Consider the following 19,749-nt stretch of genomic DNA (forward strand, 5'->3'; position numbering starts at 1 on the left):
GCTTGGAAGGACAAAATGGCCCCCCACGACGGCCATATCTTTGCCAATTTTCATCCGATTCTTGATCGGAATACCTTAATCGAATTGTACATTGATTCTCCATCATTCTGCATCAAAATCTAGGAACAAAATATTTTTTCGATTTTTTGTCAAATTTCCTGGGGAGTCCCCCTCATTCTGAAAAATGCTTGGAAGGACAAAATGGCCCCCAACGACGGCCATATCTTTGCCAATTTTCATCCGATTCTTGATCGGAATACCTTAATCGAATTGTACATTGATTCTCCATCATTCTGCATCAAAATCTAGGAACAAAATAGTTTTTCGATTTTTTGTCAAATTTCCTGGGGTGTCCCCTTCAAAATTCTGAAAAACGCTTGGAAGGACAAAATGGCCCCCAACGACGGCCATATCTTTGCCAATTTTCATCCGATTCTTGATCGGAATACCTTAATCGAATTGTACATTGATTCTCCATCATTCTGCATCAAAATCTAGGAACAAAATATTTTTTCGATTTTTTGTCAAATTTCCTGGGGAGTCCCCCTCAAAATTCTGAAAAATGCTTGGAAGGACAAAATGGCCCCCAACGACGGCCATATCTTTGCCAATTTTCATCCGATTCTTGATCGGAATACCTTAATCGAATTGTACATTGATTCTCCATCATTCTGCATCAAAATCTAGGAACAAAATATTTTTTCGATTTTTTGTCAAATTTCCTGGGGAGTCCCCCTCAAAATTCTGAAAAATGCTTGGAAGGACAAAATGGCCCCCAACGACGGCCATATCTTTGCCAATTTTCATCCGATTCTTGATCGGAATACCTTAATCGAATTGTACATTGATTCTCCATCATTCTGCATCAAAATCTAGGAACAAAATATTTTTTCGATTTTTTGTTAAATTTCCTGGGGAGTCCCCCTCAAAATTCTGAAAAATGCTTGGAAGGACAAAATGGCCCCCAGCGACTGCCATATCTTTGCCAATTTTCATCCGATTCTTGATCGGAATACCTTAAACGAATTGTACATCGATGCTCCATCATTCTGCATCAAAATCTAGGAACAAAATATTTTTTCGATTTTTGTCAAATTTCCTGGGGAGTCCCCCTCAAAATTCTGAAAAATGCTTGGAAGGACAAAATGGCCCCCAACGACGGCCATATCTTTGCCAATTTTCATCCGATTCTTGATCGGAATACCTTAATCGAATTGTACATTGATTCTCCATCATTCTGCATCAAAATCTAGGAACAAAATATTTTTTCGATTTTTTGTCAAATTTCCTGGGGAGTCCCCTTCAAAATTCTGAAAAATGCTTGGAAGGACAAAATGGCCCCCAACGACGGCCATATCTTTGCCAATTTTCATCCGATTCTTGATCGGAATACCTTAATCGAATTGTACATTGATTCTCCATCATTCTGCATCAAAATCTAGGAACACAATTTTTTTTCGATTTTTTGTCAAATTTCCTGGGGTGTCATGCATGAAAGGACAAAATGGCCCCCAGCGACGGCAAGGAATGCCGCAACTGCAAGGAATGTACCCTATAAGGGATATTTGGGTTTTCCCTTCTGGTTTTGCTTTTTTTCGAGCTTGTTGCTGGTTTTTTTGTTTTTGGAACCTCTTTCGTGCAAATAAAATAATAACCCGGCTATGGTAGAAGTGACACTTTTAAAGATAGCTATCTGTTAATTTAAAGTCTCAGCACCCAATCCTTAGCCCCCGCCTGCCAGATTCTGTTGACAAGTTTAACCCGAATAGGAAGCGTGTGCCGAGGCCAAGGACATGCTTCCACAGTTTGTTATTGTTTTTTCGTGGTTGTTGTTCTTTGGCCGCAGGGCCAAAGGGATATCATAAGCACATAAGATGATGAAGTTGGAAACGCACGGAAAATGCCGGATGGCACAAAAAGCGGGCTAACAAGGGCACCAACAAATGGAAACACAGAGGAGCCTGGGAGCCTGGGATGAGAGCAACTTAATTTGCAACTTATACGCAAAATCCTTTTGATTTTGTTATGTCGCTGCTTAAAGGTCTCCAGTGTCCCGTGGTCCCTTATACATTCTTATTTTCCTTGTGGGTTTCCTTGTATGTGTGAGGCTCCTAGCTAGCCTGCAGTTATTTGCCAAACTTAAGCGTGTACACCCTTTTTCGTTGTTTTTCTCTGATTTTCCACTTTCCTTTAGGTTGTTCTTCGGTTTCGGCTTCGTCAACTTTTCGTTTTCGTTGGAAAAAAAGGTCCACCGATCATTGTCCTTTTTGGTCCTTTCCACACACCCGCAAACGCTCAGGAAACATATCGGGCTGCTGTTTAAGAGAATTTAAATTAAGCCTATGCAAATGCGCCGCAGGATGCTTTTCTTTCCGAAGCTGCTGCTTTTGAATTTTTTCCGAAAAACGGCTTCACCCACAGCTTGCCACATTGAGGTCGCATTATCGATAACGCCCTTCTTTAAAGGCTTTTAAAACATAGTCCTTTTAAACATATCGCCTAGCCAAGAATATATCACATAGCCAATATTATGTAGTACTATATTACTGGAATTTTCTTCTTATCTAGTTTTAAAAGGACAGATTAAAGCATTGTCCCATTTAACATGTTTTTAAAAACACACATGAAACAGTTCCTTAATGTATGATCTGAAAAAAGCTCTGAAAAAGTTTATTCCATAAAAATCTGCTCACATCCTGCAGCCTTACAAGAGTGGGGGACTGAGAACGAGGAGTGAGTTCCTTGCCACTTGCTGTGGCGTGTCTCCTGTCACACAACAACTGCCCTATCACTCACAGCTCCTCCTCTACCAAACCTCCGCCCCCCATTCCGCTCCAGATAATGAAATTGTTGCGACCGAGGAGAAAAAAGAAACTTTTGACAGAGCCGCTCGGTGTTCATCAGGCAAAGGCAGGCAAACATTTTAAATACAAAAGAATATGCGTGGGCCAGGCCAAAGAGTCCTTTTGCAGTGACATTGATGAAACGCTGGAAATTTACTGCAAAGCGACCTCTCATCCGCCCCACTCCGCTTCATACTTTAAACAAGACACTCGGAAAAAGTGTTTCAAAACTTTTATACATATTTTTTAAGACATTTAACAGAATTTAAATGTAATAAAAGACGTTTAATTGTATATAAAAAAAACTATCATAAACTTCTCATAATTTTTTTTTGAATTTCTATAATAGTTTATGTTCAGTGCTGAATATTTTTTTATCTTTGCGGTTTCCTGGTCCTTGTTTTGGTCCAGTTTCTCTTCCCGCTTCTGATTCTGCTCGCCGGCATTGTTGTGCTTACTTATCCTTGTCGAAAAATTGCCAAAAACTTGGTGGAGAGCTTGTTCAAGAGACAAGGAGTGTTAAGAGGGGATGGCTTGGAACGCCCCGCAAAAGTGGCGAAGGACTATAGTCTGAATGAAGCGAGGAATGGAAGCACAAGCGAAGCTCCGCTTTCCCTTGTAGTCACTGCATTTAGTCAAAAGTGATTGAAAAGGCATTTTGTTATAATGCCAACTTAATGACAACGAAATTACACCAAAAGCCAAGCCAAGGCAAAACAAACAACAACAACATCAACAACAATTGGTGCTAAGCAAAATGAGTTTCCGAATACTTTGAGACCAAAACTTTGTCTCCGCCACGCATAGAACCCCCAAAAATACCCGGAATACAACAACATTTCCCAGCATTTTTTTCAGCTATTTTTGAAGAGAGTGTGTGGGAGTTTCTTCCCACTGCTGGCTGTCGTGCTGGTAAAGCGATTTAATTGTTTGTCCTGGCAATAGATTTCACAGACTGTTTAAGTAATCGAATCAAGGCGGAATCTTCCATAAGATTTACGGAGACTGAAACTGATTGTATAACTTTTGGCAGTGGCTGGGAGAGCCAAAGTTTCTTATAATTAAATTCAGAAGAGGTATTAAATACATAGTATAGAAATGGTGCAAAAATACACAAGCGATTAAAGTCCATAGTCCTCAACAGTGACAAAATTAGTTTACTAAGTCTTGGACCCGAACATAGATAGATCTGTAAGGACTCGGAGCACGTATCTGAAAAGTATGCTATGAAATATTTATGCACCGTTCGCTTTGTCCGTTTGTTTTGTTTTCGCCCGTCTGCTTTGCTTTTTACACTTGCTTGCACATTAGTATTGGATTGCATAAGCGCCACTGCAAGTGTGCGGCTGATTAGGCATGTGACATACATATTTTCCTGCTGCAGGAAGGACTTCAAAGCGCATTAGACATGCTAAACAAACACGTGCCGACACGCACACTCGAAGACCAGATTCCTTCGCACCACGTGGCCCTTCAATACGTCTATTCCTCTATATCACAGTTAGCCAGGGACGAATCTTGCCTGTATGGCGCATTTTCCTATTAGCAAAAACAATTTGCAATAAATTTGTACACTCAGAGAGGTATGCAAATGCAAGCAAGCAAGTGAGCAGAAGTTCCCCTTCCTTAGCCTTATTTTCCGCCCAATCTATATTCCTCAACTCAGTATTTACCGCAATATTATACCCGGTACTCGTAGTATACAAAGGTTATATATATTCTTGATCAGCATCAACGAGTCATGTGTATCGCCGGGGGAGTTAGCATGGTGAACACAGCGGTGGAGAGGATGTCAATGGCCAGGATCCATATACAGCCAAAATACTCGGCCAGCATACCGACGGGAATATGAGTGATGATGTGAACGGTGTAGAAGAAAGACAGAATCTGGATCTACAGGTAAGTGACGTAACGGTGGGATCGAAAAAATCGAATAAAATATTTTGTTCTTAGATTTTAGACCCTGGAAAAACTGAATTAAATAGCATTAAAACTTCTCTTTTAAATGTATAATCATTTTAGTTGGGGCGACACTCTATTAAATTCCACTCAACCCGATAAAGCATCCTAAAATCACGGAAAGGGACTCATCGACTCCACATCCTGCGGCAACTTATTCGCACGTCCACCCAACCCCTTTGGCTTTCGGGATTTCCGCCTTATCTCGGTTAGTGCAGCTCTTAGGAGTTTAAGAAAAGTGAAAGAAAATCGAAAAAATGGCTTAAGACGACAAGAGAAATGTGATGTTCGGCTTTTAATTGAATTTTGAAACCGCATAACTGAAATCGCAAAGCCAGACAAAGCAGGACCTCCTCCTCCTCCTCCAGCCAACAAGTCTCTCATTCCCATTCGACAGGCAATAAAAGTGTTGTAAAAATTTCGCCAAAAGTAATTTGAACTAAGAAGTGCGTTATACGATTTGGAAAGTGATAGAAGCGTCTAATACCTTTCAATGACTAATAAATATTAAAGAAAGTCCTGCACTTGTTGAACTCCCAATCAATTTTGGAGTATATTTTTTAAAAAACAATCTTTAAAAAATACTTGAAAGCTAAAACATCTCTCCAGAATGTATACCCTTATGACAATCCCTAGTTTTAGCGGCTGTGCCAGAGATTACAACCGATTGCCACTTGGTGATAGCCCCGCCAACTTAGGTATCCAGGAGCCCTTGCCCTTATCCTTCATCGCCTCTTAGCTGCCCTTATGGCCTGGCTCAATTAGTTAGCGCATTAAAGGGGATTCTAAAGCTATACGAGAAGTGGCCGCTCGGTCAAGGAATTTATTGGGCTCCCACTTTCCAAGTCGGTTATCGCTGCAACCAGACTGCCTCAGTAGTTATCAAAATGGGAAAGAAAGAGGAGGGGGAAGTGGATTTAGGAACCATTCTTGGCATAGTCGTAATTGACTTGTTGCCAAGTAATCGTTGCCTGTTAACTGCTGTTGTCGGGGGATTATCTAGAGTTCGGTGGAAACCAACTGTTCCTCCCCAGCATCCTGAAATCACACGGATATTCCAATTCCTGCTCATTCAAGTGCATTGAAAGCTAAAAACAATAAACATCTTCGAACTGCCTTGTCTTGTTTTTCAATTGTTATGTTGTGGGAGTTTGGGAGGAGAAAGTTGATAATTTATATTACACTTCCATCTTGTGTATGTCCTTTTTCAGGTTTAAATATTTCAAACAATACATTTTCCAACAAAGATATTTCTTAACAATAAACCCCTTTTTTGGAAGAGAGGTGAGAACAACTTATTCCCAGCGCTCTCCAGTTAATTGGTTGTGCAGTGGTCAAGTGTCCTAGAATATTTGCCAGGTCCTTCAGCCATCCATCATCTGCCCAGCATCCAACCCCACCTGCTCAATCTCTGTCTCTGGGCTACGGAAGTGTGGCCGCAGCAATCAACGCGGCAAGGTGAGGAGGTGGCCTGTTCTGCCAGCCATTTTGGGGGGGCGGCTTAACCATAAATGTTGCATTTCGCTTTTAAGCTGCAGCCTAACGATGTGTGGCTGTTGCATCAGTGTGCGTGGGCGTGGGCGTCGAAGGGGATGAAGTGCGGAGTGTAGCTTCCGGGCGGGGGAACGAGTTTGAGGATAAGGCTTACCAGCAATTTGGTTTGGCTTTGGAAACGAGTCAGCGATGCGGCAAGAATGGGGCTGAGTGCCGGTAACCATGCAACATCTGGCCACCTTTTTACACGTGCCTCGCCTGTGCTGTGCTCGCATCCTTCAGCCAACCGCTCATCTCCGGCTAATTCTCTATGCATTTCAGAGCCGCAAATCAGGTGCAACCCGCCTGCCCTGCCCCATAAACCTTGTGTAAAATTGCACCTCCCGTAGCGTCTATCCCTTTGGCAGGATATGTGGTCTATTTGAATCTTCCACTTGTTGGTGCCCAGTTGGGTATGCCCATTCTCTAGGACTGCTACTGTGGTCTATAAGAATTATTTAAAATATGAAAATTTTAATCACAAAGGTTTAATATTTATTTATCTTATAACATCTTCTGGTTTATGTTTTGACCTTTGCCTCAATAGCCATTTTGCGGCCCTTTCACACCCACACATTCCAAAAGCCATTATGTAAGCCCCGCCGCAGACTGACATCCACGTAACTTGTTTCGTTCCTCCTCGTTACTTGGCTTTTCTTTTTCGACCATTCAATGAGCTTTTAAGAGCGCTAATTAAAAATGTGGCAACTGCAACCAATGCAGACCCCCAACAGGGTTCCTGCACTCTCTCCATTTCCGTTCTCCCCAGCTTCCTCCTATGCTTTCCGTTCGCTTTTTTTTTTTTTTTTTTTTTTTTTTTTTTGCCATTAAGGCGAGGCAGTGCCTGGCCCGAGCGGATCTCACATAATGTGGCTGTGTCGTCTCGCTTTCTATTGGCCGCACTTGAGCATTTTGCGTTGCTGGGAAAGCATAATTAACGCCTTTATTCTTGGCATTGGCAGCGTCCTGGCAGGGAAAACCTAAGGGGAACCCCCTAAGAACCTCTCCGTCCCGAAGCCTCTGCGGTTATTGTGGCTTTGTCTGTGTGGGAAACGTTTTTAGATTGCATATTTATTAAAATGCAGCAAAAGTTTGCAGCCGCAAGAGCTTCAGCAGCAGCAGCAGCAGCCGAAGAAGCAGTAGAAGATGAAAGCACAAACGCAAGACGAAAGAGCAGAGGAAACGCTAGAATGTAATAACTCTTGTCGTGCCCCGCCCCCTTTTCCCTTTCGCCACATCCTTTTTCTTGGCTGTGCATTTCCGTAAGCAGCTTTTGTCCGCAGGTGTTTGCCATTGTGTTGGCTCACTCTTTACGCTCGATAGCAGGCGATAGGATGCGGAAGCTACACTGATAAAATAAGGAATCATATCCTTGCAAAGGACTCGCCAAAAATGTCCACTTCATAATGCAACAAACAAATGCAAATTGTGCGTTTTTGGGATGTAAACTTTTTAGTGCTTTTGAAAAATAAATTTGTAATAAAAGACTTTTCTCTCCGATCTATAAAAACACTCGTTGTGGATCCAAGGATATTTAAAGACCAAGCTGCTTATTATGACGAAAAGAGAGGGGAAAAAAATAAGGACTAACTAATAAGCTTATGCCGAGGCGTGGCCTTGCAACCTGGAGGAGCTGCCGCTGCCGCTGCCACCCACCGCAACGGGTTCTGCTAATTGTGAGCTAATTCTAATTATCAGCAACACATTCGGGAGGCGCCAGGTCGAAAGCTGAAAGCTGGTGCCGCAGCTCCTGTCTGCCAGCCAGCCAACAGCTAACGAGTGTTTATTAATGGCGCTAATGGCAAGCGACGTCTTTGATGAGCGTAAAATGCTTAAGCACACAGATCCTGGCCGGGCTCCTTGCCGACAAAGTACCACCATCCGCCATCCATCCTTTTTTTTTTGCCACGCAATTAGCGCACAAATATTTCCGCATACATTTCGCTCTATATATATAGTATTTTTTCGTCCTTCCTTTTTTTTATTTTTTTGTTGACCAGCCATAAAAATGCTCAACCGAATTGTAGTAATTACAACAATTTGCATAAGAACGGGACAGGAGAAGAGCAGAAGAGGAGGAGGAAATGGGTAAGAAAAGGAGCGAGAACGGAAATCAAAAAGCGCAAAGCAACTGAGCTATCCCAACAAAGTATGCTACGCATTTTGCAATTTACGCGGCCAGACCAAGTGGCCGAGGGAAAGGACATGCCGGAAACTCTAAACAAAAAAATGCTCGAAAAGAAAACGTTAATTATGTAATATGAAAATGCGAGGACACCGTTGAATTATTTACATATGGTAAGCAGCGGTATAAAGCGGGCCCTTTTTTTATTGCAATCCCTTTTACTTTTGGCTTCTTTTGGTTCTTTTTTAGTTTTTAGGATCATTAAAAAATTCAATTAACACTTTGTATGCGGTAGAGGATTTTCTGAATTTTTTGTATTTTGTACCACAGCTGTGGGAAATTAAAAATCAAAAGCAAGCTGCAGTTGAAATTTCAATTAGGCCAACAAATTTACAATTGAATAAGCTCGCATTGTACGGCAGAAAACTGAGAATACCTTTTGAAGTTGTCGATTAGTGCAACAAGCCAAAGTGCAACAACCTGGCGGCAGACAATAAACCGATTGGGTGCATCAGACTCGAAGCTGGAAAATTCGGTTCGATTCACTCTTGTAGAAAACAGAAAAGTAAAGCAAATGTGCTGGAAATTCAATGGAAGAATAATTCACAGCAGAAGATTTGGGAGTCACTCAAATGCGTAAATGGCTTCTTTTTAAGGATTTTAGGTCTGAAAATCTATATTGCAAATATGTATGCTCTAGTTTCTTAAAAATTACCCTTGAATGGATGAAAACTTTTAAAGCAGTATGGAAAAATAGTTAAGGTAATCCAAATCAATTAGACTTCTACTGAAGTGTATAAAGCATTTAAAAATATTGAATAAATATACACATAAGCTTTATGTAACTGATTCATATTCTTTTTCACGGCTTTCGCAATTTCTTTTCCAGTTAAAGCCGTTTGCTGATATGCTCCCATACCCAACAGAGTCATATCCCTGTAAATTCCCGATTTTAAAACAACAAAGTTATTAAAACAAAAACAATAATGGCAGGAAAGGCCGAAAAAAAGGCCCCGAAAAGTGTACAGTTTAACGGAAACGGAAACGAGAGCGTGAAATTCCAATATGCTGCTTACACTACCCAACACTACACCCTTACATGCATGTATATGTATATGTATGTGTTTGCCCATGCAAAAAGGCAATTTCAATTTGTTAACCATTTTTTTTATTCGCAATCAAATTTATTACAGAGAAGAGGCGAATGTATAAAACAAATTTCCAATCGGCGCTTATTTTCTTCAAAATATTCATATCCCTGTTTGCAAGTCTCTCCTCGAGGCTCCATGTTCTTCTCTTCTCTGTGAATTTGTTGTGTTGCAAACGCTGGGTATGTGTGTGTGTGTGGCTATGTGTATGTGTATTTGCAGGACAATTAAAACCATGCAAACACAATAACAGTAGGCGAGAGGGGTTAGGGTATCTGTCCTGGATCTGTACGTTGAATCGCCATCGCCATCGGCAGCCCGTGGCCCTAGTAAATGGTAATCAACGCAAATCCTCCGTAGAGCACCGCGCACGGATAGGCAATCAGCAGCTGTTGATGGTCCATGGAGAAGGCGGTGGCGAACAGTTTCGAGGCCGATATGGCGCACCAGAATATGGAGATGCCGCTCACAATTAGGCCGAGTGTGCCCCTGCAAGAGTAAAGCGAGATATAAGAACTCGGTCGGGATAGATATAGACAGCGGTGAAATCAATAAACAATGCATATGCATGAGGAACAGTAGTTGGCAGTAGTAGCAGGCAGTGTGAGTAACAATAAAATACAATACCATTTTCAGACATTTAGAAAATATTATAAAATATACATTAAAATACCTCCTAGAGATATAAAATAGGCTAGATTTCTTAGCTAACTAAAATCTTTAATGTAAAGTTGTTATTTTAGATAGAACAATAATATTACAGAGTAATTCTAAAATTTAGAAAATATTAGCCTCTAGGTTATATATTTAATAATATTTTTTCAAGTGTACAAAAGGATATTCCACTCCCTGAGAGCTTCGGAAAAAATGAAAGAGGTAGGATGTGTGGGTGAGTAGAAATGGTGTGAGTGTGCGTGTGTACGAATGAATTGGCACGGCAAACAAAGACATCAGGCGCAATGCCGGCAAGGATGTGCAAACACAGTCCAACTACAAAGCCCCATATAATAACCCACACTCTCTAAAGCCAGCAATATGAAAAATTGATATAAAAGCGACGGGGGCTGCATGTTTTACCTGCAACAGAATAGCATATGATGGAAGGACACAGGAGTAGAAACACAGGGCTGTATGTTAAAAACCTGCTATAGATAGGCTGCTGGAATGTTGGATAAGAAGACCACCAAGTCCTAAATCTAGCCCTAGTGTCCTCGAATAAATTGATGTGACTTTTAAAGCCGACCCAGACCGACAATTTATAGATCCTCGCCAAATAAAAACCGACACAGAAATCAATTTGCGAAACCAAAACATAAATCCCTTTATTCCAAAGTTCCAATTTCCAGCTACACGCACGCTTTTAATGGATTGCCTTTCTGTGGTCTCGGCGGCTCAGCTGTCACCTCTTCCCTATTTTTTTCCCCCGTTGCTGGTTGCCCTTTGCCCTTTCTTCCGATGGACTTTGTTGTTGGTTGTTCCCAGCTACGGCCAGCACGCTGCCAAGTGATTTTTCGGCCCCAAACTCTGGACCGGCTAAATGGTCAGGCACTAGCCTAAAACCAATCAAAACACTACTCTCCGGCCGGCGGATAACTCGACTGTCTGTGTAATTTTTGCGCACTTTTGCATCACCAAACAAACTCAATTAAAAAGTCCGTCCAACGCAAAAAACAAGTAAGTAAAAGGACCAGTAAGGGTGTAGGGAATCGCAAAAATATTTACTGTAAACTTTGCTGGCTCTCCTATGGACTGTATGAACATCAAAGCCACACACACACACACCCACAGCCACACAAATTGCAGTCGCTTAAAGCCAACAAATAAAAAATGCAAGCAAACAGGCAACCAAAATAGCAATTGCACTGGGCAGTTGGACAGTTTGCTCCGGGCGGGAGAGATGGGGGCAAACGCGTTGGGTGTCGAGCAAGTCCTAGCATTGGTAGACTACTTTTTTTTTACAAAACGTTCACCTTTTTTTCATCGAGCAGCACTCACACCCACTGCACCACTTAGTTTCCCCTCGCTGCTCTGAAATTATGACGTGCCGAGGGAGTCCTGGCAAGGGGCAGCGGCTGGCTGGGTACCACCAGAGGAATTGCTAAAAACTCACGCAGCATTTGCGTGTTGCTCCTCGCATGTCCACAGTAAAAAGCGTGGCAAGTGGAACCATCACACAAAAAAAAAAAATAAAAATAAAAATGCAAAGAAGAACGCTGGAGAAAAAGTGTGGGAGGGCGGCAAGTGCTGGACACATATTTGAAAAGGGAACTACGTGAACGAAACTCAACGGGTGGCAAAACAGGGCACGGAACGTTAGACAGATGGACACCGGGGCAGCAGCAGGGCCCCGGTATCGAAACCAACCACCCAACCATCCAGCCACACCCATTCGCCCACTCCACAAAACTCTGAGGCCAATGTTTTCAGCGCGAAAATTAAACGGCGCATAGTTGGCGTTATTTTACTCCGTTTTTTCGCCAGTCTTTCCTTGCCGTCCTTGCCTTGGCTTCAATGGAGTCCGTAGTCCACCATTGTCCTGCCTCAGTCCTCGGTTCTCGGTCTACGGTCCACGGTCCACGGTCCAGTCTGTAGTTTGGCAGTTGTGGCCCTGGAGTACACTAAAAGAGCAAATTAAGTTGGCTAGTCTTTTTATATGACTCTATGTGTATGCATCGTTGCCCAAAACTGCAACAAAATTAAAAACCTAAATTGTGCGAAAAGTGGCAGAGAGATATCAACCAGCACGGAGCACAGGCTCCAGGGAGTTCCTAATGACCAAAAAGAAGAAAAAACAGAGGCTATTGTTTCAGAATCAAGGTGGTCACAGTTCTATTAGAATAAAATCTAAAGCTTAGCCTTATAGCTTGCTTTTGAAACAATTTTAAAGCAAATTAATCTTACAGACATGTTCGGGCACTTCGATTTCATTAGAGAAACTATTTCATTACTTGGATACATATCCATGGCTCGGCAACAGAAGCATCACACTCAAATCAAACAACAAACCCAAACTAAACCCAATACAATAACAACCAAAAGTGATCAACTTGAATAGGCGAGGGCAGAGCCATCCATGGCATCAATTGAACAAATTCCACAGGCGGAGGGCACGAGAACGAGAACGTGCTGCAGTCGCAGCTGGACGAGCTTAGGCAAAAGTTTGTAATTACAGGCCACAAACAATGAGGACTGAACGCCAATGCATTGGCAACTTTTCAATTAAAAACATAAATATAAAGAAAGAAATGAATGATGGAGGAAAGGATCCAGGGTGGGAGTGGATTCAATGGGTGGCCCACAATGAATTGAAATGGCGGAGAGATGAAAAGCCACCGACTTGTGTCAACAATTACTTACTGAATGGTGATTAAAATGTTGATGCCTGAGAGCACCACCATAGGCAGCAGACAATACCCGAGGACGGAGGCCACCGCCCCGAAAGTTACCTGCGACCGGGTGACCATCAGGGACAGCAGGCAATAGAAGAAGATGCATCCCATTACACCGATTCCGTAGATGTACGAGAAAGTCACCTTTCCTTGCTAAATAAAAGAGGAAATAGTAAAGCTTTTAAATTAGTTTCATGGTAAAAATGTTAAAGTAAAAACCAATTATAAGTAAGGGCAAGATTTTAAGTTAAATTCACAAACACCATCCTCTAAAATAGACATATTTTAGAGTCCTACTTAAGCTCTATAATTGGTTTTAACACTGATTGAATAAAACACAAACCAGTAACAGGAAGCCTCCGAGTGTGAGGCAAAATACCAGCGGTCCAGCCATGTCAGTGTCCTGCAGAATTTGCTGGTCGGTGCCGCGCAGCGGATTTAGCACGGCCAGAGTCTGAAATAAATTAGAGCGTGAGACTAGTGATACGATTAAAATGAGAACTAGAGAAGGATTGCTGCGAAGAAGGCGGGGGGTACGAGGCTAAAGGTTTAGGGGCGACAGCGGGCCATCATCACTCACGGAGCCTGCAGCAGGACAAGGGACACAACACAACACAACACAACACAATTCATTTGTTCGCACAGCGGTCATAAAACGAAGCCCAAGTTCCCCCGTTTCGTTTTCCAAACATTTGTTCTCTATGCGTTTTGGTTTTCCCCCTCCGTCCGCCCGGCCGTTTCTTGTATTGTGTGCAGTGGCAGAGAAATTTGAAAAATGGAAATTGATGATAAATGATATTGCTGACCAGCCAGGCTGCCAGCAAGTGAGCAGGAAGTAGAGATCGGGTGACGGGGAGCCGGGGGCTGGGTACTGGGAACTGGACCAAAAAGCTGTCAACGCATTTGACGCATGAGAATGCGGGCCAGTACAAAAGCCATGAAATTTGATATTACAGCTAGCATGGACTCGCCAAAAATTGTCACTGAAATTCCACGATGCTCTCAACATCTCTGTTCGAAATTTACTAGCTTTAATTGAGATTGAAACGGATTTAGATTGAATTGAAACCATATAAACCCAATAGAGTTGCAGGGGAATAGATATTTTCCAAAATAGTATTTTCGTTGTGTCCTCATTGTCCCTCAGCCAGAGAGACTCATTACATTACCAAACAAAAGTAGAGTCAAACGCAAATCTAACCATAATTCCCCCGCCAGCTGATGTACAATTTAATTAGCATTTCATTTCAGTTTTATGATGGCGCACGGACTCATTAACATTTTCATTTTTCAATTAACACAAACGTAATAAATTCCGTGCCGGAGCGAAAGAAATGAGAATCAGGCGTCCGCAATACTTTTTTTTTTCAACAAAATGGACAAAAATGCAGAAAGTTACACACAGCGCAGCAAACTCAACTGAACGGAATGAAATGAAAATTGGTGAGATGCAAAAAAAATGAGTCAGAAAAACTTTAATTAAAAACACAAAAGTTGTTTTATTTATTTAAAAAAAACTATGTGCTGGTAGGCAGCGAGTGCAATGAAAAAATATGTCTTCATTAACGACACAAACCGGCAAGTGCAGCGACAACAACGCCAACGAGCCAACCATAGAGTTATTGCTGCGGAAAGGGGGCTCCGCAATAAATACAAAGGCAAAAACATTTAAATTTCAATTAAAAGGGAGTTTTGCCGCGGCCTAAAGTGGCCGACGAAACGAAAAGCCACCTCTGCCCAGTTGCAAATTAGAAAAGGCTACCGGAAAAATTCTAACAAAATGCGTAAAGGGAAGCCAAGAATTTTGTAGATGGCCAGGGCCGGGGCATTTTCTTTGTGCTTTCTAAAATATGCAATTGCCCGACTTTCCTTTTGCTTCGAGACGTCTGCTCTAGTTGAATATGCGTTCAAGTGCAGCCTATTCTTTATACTTTCGAGAAAAGCACATTCCTTCACTTCAACTTCACGTTAAGTTTTCCAATTAAAATGGAATGGCCGGGTCTAGTCTTTGCTTACCTTTTGGAAAATATGATTCGGGTTTATGCCGAGTTCTGAAAAAACAAGAGCGATTTAGATATTAGAGATTAAGAGAGACTTCGCTATTTTCCAATTTATGTAAAGTAATATAAAACTAATTAGTTTTTATATATTTTATATTTAATTATCGAATAATGAAGAAAATATACAATGACTTAAAGTTTCTATTGTTTTAATGTGCAGTTCGAATACTGTAATCAGAATTGTGATTATGTTTATGATTAGTTACATGTAGTTCAAATCTACCTATTCAAATTCTGTTCTATATTAGCCGATATACTCGTTTCAAAGTTTAAATTCTAATTATTAATCACCTTTAGCTATGCAGTTTTAAGTTAACCTCCGCATGTCACTTTAGTTAAAGAAACAACTAGCTACTGTAAAGCATACTGTATATATAATTATTGTAATTATATATAAGTAGTTCATCAACGCATAAATTAATTAATAAATTAATTAATAAGTGCCAAACGTTTATGTTAGAACTTATTTCAGATACTTATTTTAATTATTAGGCCTACTTTGTATAGATACTACAAAAATCTAGACTACAAAGTGTATGAGATCATTCCTCGTAAACTCCGAGATCATAGCGTTCCAGCAGAGACGGACAGACTTACAGCTTTAGATGAATCGACTTATGTCTACTGTCTTCTTAAACAAATTTCTTAGACCTGTTGCATATGTATGTACACGATACCACGGGAAAAGGTACTATAATTAACGTTTGTTTGGACATCTTACCCTCCAAGAGAGGTGGTTCATCGTCGAATTCTGTGCCGGCTCCTCCTCCGCCGCCTTGTTTCCCACTTTTGTCTTGACCATAGCTTGTGTCTGAATACGCCGTAGGATCATAGAAGCCGCCCAATCCCTGGGCTGGTGGCTGAGCATAGTTATCATAGTTAGGGGGCACCGAGGGCTGTGTGTTGTCAAAGTTTCCGAAATTCCTGCAACAAATTAAAATAATGACATGTAAACTGGGAGACTTCAGGAATTTACTTACAGTTCCTGGCCAAACTCGGGCATATCAAAGTTGTAGCTGGCATCGGCCGCTGGGCCGGAGCTGTAGAAATCGTTTGGTCCTCCAAACTGAGACATCTTCGATTTAATTTAAGCTAAATTTGCGAATATAGTTTCCTAAACTAAACAACAAAGTGATACACGTCACGAAGCAATGTATTGTTATCGATATCAACGATAATCCCTACAGCTGACAGTGTTGGAAAATGGCTTGTACTCATGGCGGGCTATAATGAAGTATTTGAATAAAGTTAAATATAATCGTCAAATATATAATAAAATACGTCCCTTGTTTTGGTAACATTCATAATACATTTTTATTTGCATAGCTCCATTTGCAACACACACAAATTACTGACATAACTATTCATCTTTGGTAGTAGAGGTACATGCATTGAATTTGGGCTACGTTGTTATTGCGTTCTTTAAAGGTCTATAATATGTAGAAATATATTTATATATATTGTAGTTTCGTAAAGTTTTCAACTCTCTTTAGATTCGTTTAAGTTTGGGTTAAGTTTCACACATGAAATGGGGAACGAACACAATCGATAACTTTATGAAAATTTACTAACAATAAATAGTTTGAATTATAATTATATATCAACATAGATGTTTACGCATATGCATGTTGTATAATTTAAATATATGGCTGGTTTAAACTGGACAAATAAAGTCCGTGTGTCTGTATTTCATTTGCGCTACCGACTAATTATTGTTCGTCTCTCGTAACTCGTCGTTATAGTTCTCATTTTCGGGTATCTTTCTGACTAGACCTGGATCGGGCCAAACTGTTTAACTTATAAATTAACTTGGATTCAAATATCTTATTATGCATTATGTAAATATGACTAGATTGAATTGAGGAATTCGAAAAGTAACCTAATATTGGTTTCTTAATTCATCTGCTTTCCTCCTTATGCATGGGTATCCCGCAATTTTTGGTTGGCTCCGGCTCTGCTTAATCCTCAAGATTTCGGAAGGCCTGTTGGAGATCCTCGTACAGCTGGTCGTAGTCCGCCTTAATCTTCTGCTCACCGTCCTTCACTGGGTCCTAAAAATGCCATTAGTGGTAGAATAACATTTGCAACACAGTATAATTGCCAACTTACCTTGAATTTCATCGACGACAACTGATACATAATACCGCCCATCGACTCCCTAATAGTGTTCCAGGTAATCTTATTATCCGACTGAGCTGTGGACTCTACGGCATGTCTGGCGGTCTCGTAGAAGGACAGAATGTTCCTTAGCATGCCCACGGTCTTGTAGAATGGGCAGACACGATCGTATGGCGAGTAGGAGTTCTGTTGCAGGAAGTCATCCTTCAATAGCTTGGCCACCTCAAGGGTAACCTTATCGGTCTCGGCCAGCGAGGCCTTGCCCACCAACTGGACAATCTCGGACAGATCCTCCTCTTCCTGCAGGATCTCCTTGACCTTGGTACGCAGTGGCACAAATTCGGGGAAGTTCTTGTCGTAGTACTCATCCAGAGCGCGCATGTACTTGGAGTAGGAAATCAGCCAGTTGATCGAGGGGAAGTGCTTGCGCTGGGCCAGCTTCTTGTCGAGACCCCAGAACACCTGGACAATACCCAGGGTGGCGGAGGTAACGGGATCGGAGAAATCACCACCAGGAGGCGACACAGCACCGACAATGGACACGGATCCCTCGCGCTCGGGGTTACCCAAGCACTTGACGCGACCAGCACGCTCGTAGAAAGTGGCCAGACGGGCACCCAAGTAGGCTGGATAACCGGAATCGGCAGGCATCTCAGCTAGACGACCTGAGATTTCACGGAGAGCCTCAGCCCATCGAGAAGTGGAATCAGCCATCATAGCCACGTTGTAACCCATATCACGGAAGTACTCGGACAGAGTAATACCAGTGTAGATGGAGGCTTCACGGGCAGCCACAGGCATGTTGGAGGTGTTTGCCACCAGAGCGGTACGCTTCATGATGGATTCGGTGACGCCATCGATTTCGCAGGTAAGCTCGGGGAAATCGCGAAGCACCTCGGACATTTCATTACCACGCTCACCGCAACCTACATAGATGATGACATCGGAGTTGGAGTACTTGGAGAGAGCCTGTAGATAGTTTTTTTTTTTTAATTGTTTAATCGGATCTTATTTGAAGAGCATATTGAACTTTACCTGAGAGATAACAGTCTTGCCGCAGCCAAAAGCTCCGGGGATGGCGGTGGTGCCGCCCTGTACACAAGGGAAGAGCGAGTCGAGGACACGTTGGCCGGTGAAGAGAGGATGGTTGGCCGGCAGCTTCTCCGTGACGGGACGTGGCTGTCTTACGGGCCACACCTGCAGCATGGTGTGTTTGGTGATGTCGCCATCGAACTCTGTTTCCAGCACAATATCCTCCAAATTATAGTTACCAGCGGGGGCGATATACCTCACCGTGCCCTTGGCCCTTGGCGCTACAATCATCCGCTGCTTGACCAGCGTGTTTTCGTGCACAACTCCATACAGATCTCCTCCGGTTATGTGGGAGCCGACGCGCACATTCAAGGGATTAAACTCCCACATCTCGGAACGAGACAACGCGGGGGTGTTCACGCCCTTGGGTATATAGATGGAGCTGGTCATTACACCGATGTCCTTGAGGGGACGCTGAATACCGTCAAAAATGCTGCCCATGATGCCAGGACCCAGTTCCACCGAGAGGGGTTTGCCCGTGCGGAGGACCGGATCCCCAACGGTGACACCGGAGGTTTCCTCGTATACTTGGATGGTGGCCATATCACCCTCCAGACGAATGATTTCGCCCACCAGCTCATAGTAGCCCACGCGCACCAGCTCGTACATAGCCGATCCGGACATGGCCTCGGCAGTGACGACTGAATAACGGTAGGGGTAAGATAAGGATGATGTAAGCATTTTGTCAAATTCAAGGATTAATGGGAAATGGCTCACCTGGACCAGAAACCGCATAGACACGTCCATATTCCGACTCGCGCTCCTCGTCTTTGAATTTTCTCAAGTTGGACATGGTCGCGTTGCTCTTCTTCTTCTACTTCGCTAACGGTCAATTGCTGAAAAATGTCAGTTACAAAGAAGAATTTAATTTTGCTTATATTTATATATAGGACACCTAAGAATATAAATAACTATGTATAATATAAATTGTATATATTTTAATGATTCAATTAAGTTGTTTTCAATGAGTTTTTTTTAGAAATATTTTGAATATTAATCGTTTTCTAAACGTCGTTACTTTTCAACTTTGTAGATAACAGTCTAAATGTTTGAAACATTTTTAATGAAAAAAAAAGTTCTTTATAAACAAAAACACATTTTTCCCCAATTAGAGGACTTTCCGCGGAAAATCTTAGATGGCGCTGCTGTGAAGAGACAGTCGCAGCAGAAGGAAAGTGAAAAGCTTCCCAATACCGCCCCCCGCATCAGCATCGATTTTCCAATACAATTTTTACGCATGCCATGGACTATGGTGTGATTTTTCTTTATTTAATGCTTTAAAATCACCGATTCAACACAGTCACTGGGTTTCACAAAGTGTTTGCTGTGCAATTGTTGGATTTTTCGCAAATTGCGCTTTTTTAACTTGGCTAAAATTAAATATGCTCACATTTCTTTCAGCAGCCTCTTATGAAAATTCTCCTTGCTTTTGATTTTCCCCTGATATTGATCTATCGGTTATCGTTATCGGTTATCAGTACC

At 42.0% G+C, this 19,749-nt stretch overlaps 2 protein-coding genes across 2 annotated transcripts; both read right to left on the reverse strand.

Moving 5' to 3' along the window:
• Positions 1–9,611: 9,611 nt before the first annotated feature.
• On the reverse strand, positions 9,612–16,238 carry LOC6498458 (protein YIPF5). Its single transcript, XM_001962827.4, has 6 exons — positions 16,038–16,238; positions 15,779–15,981; positions 15,014–15,048; positions 13,341–13,451; positions 12,966–13,150; positions 9,612–10,097 (listed from the first exon to the last, which is right to left on the reverse strand). The coding sequence occupies exons 1-6, from the start codon at positions 16,130–16,132 to the stop codon at positions 9,935–9,937; spliced, it is 792 nt and encodes a 263-aa protein (XP_001962863.1). The 5' UTR covers positions 16,133–16,238; the 3' UTR covers positions 9,612–9,934.
• Positions 16,239–16,343: 105 nt separating this feature from the next.
• Positions 16,344–19,748, reverse strand: LOC6498457 (V-type proton ATPase catalytic subunit A). Its single transcript, XM_001962826.4, has 5 exons — positions 19,658–19,748; positions 18,985–19,103; positions 18,211–18,908; positions 17,167–18,144; positions 16,344–17,108 (listed from the first exon to the last, which is right to left on the reverse strand). The coding sequence occupies exons 2-5, from the start codon at positions 19,058–19,060 to the stop codon at positions 17,016–17,018; spliced, it is 1,845 nt and encodes a 614-aa protein (XP_001962862.1). The 5' UTR covers positions 19,061–19,103; positions 19,658–19,748; the 3' UTR covers positions 16,344–17,015.
• Position 19,749: the final 1 nt, after the last annotated feature.

The sequence above is a fragment of the Drosophila ananassae genome, chromosome 3R (assembly GCF_017639315.1).
Source record: "Drosophila ananassae strain 14024-0371.13 chromosome 3R, ASM1763931v2, whole genome shotgun sequence".
Lineage (NCBI taxonomy): Eukaryota > Metazoa > Arthropoda > Insecta > Diptera > Drosophilidae > Drosophila > Drosophila ananassae.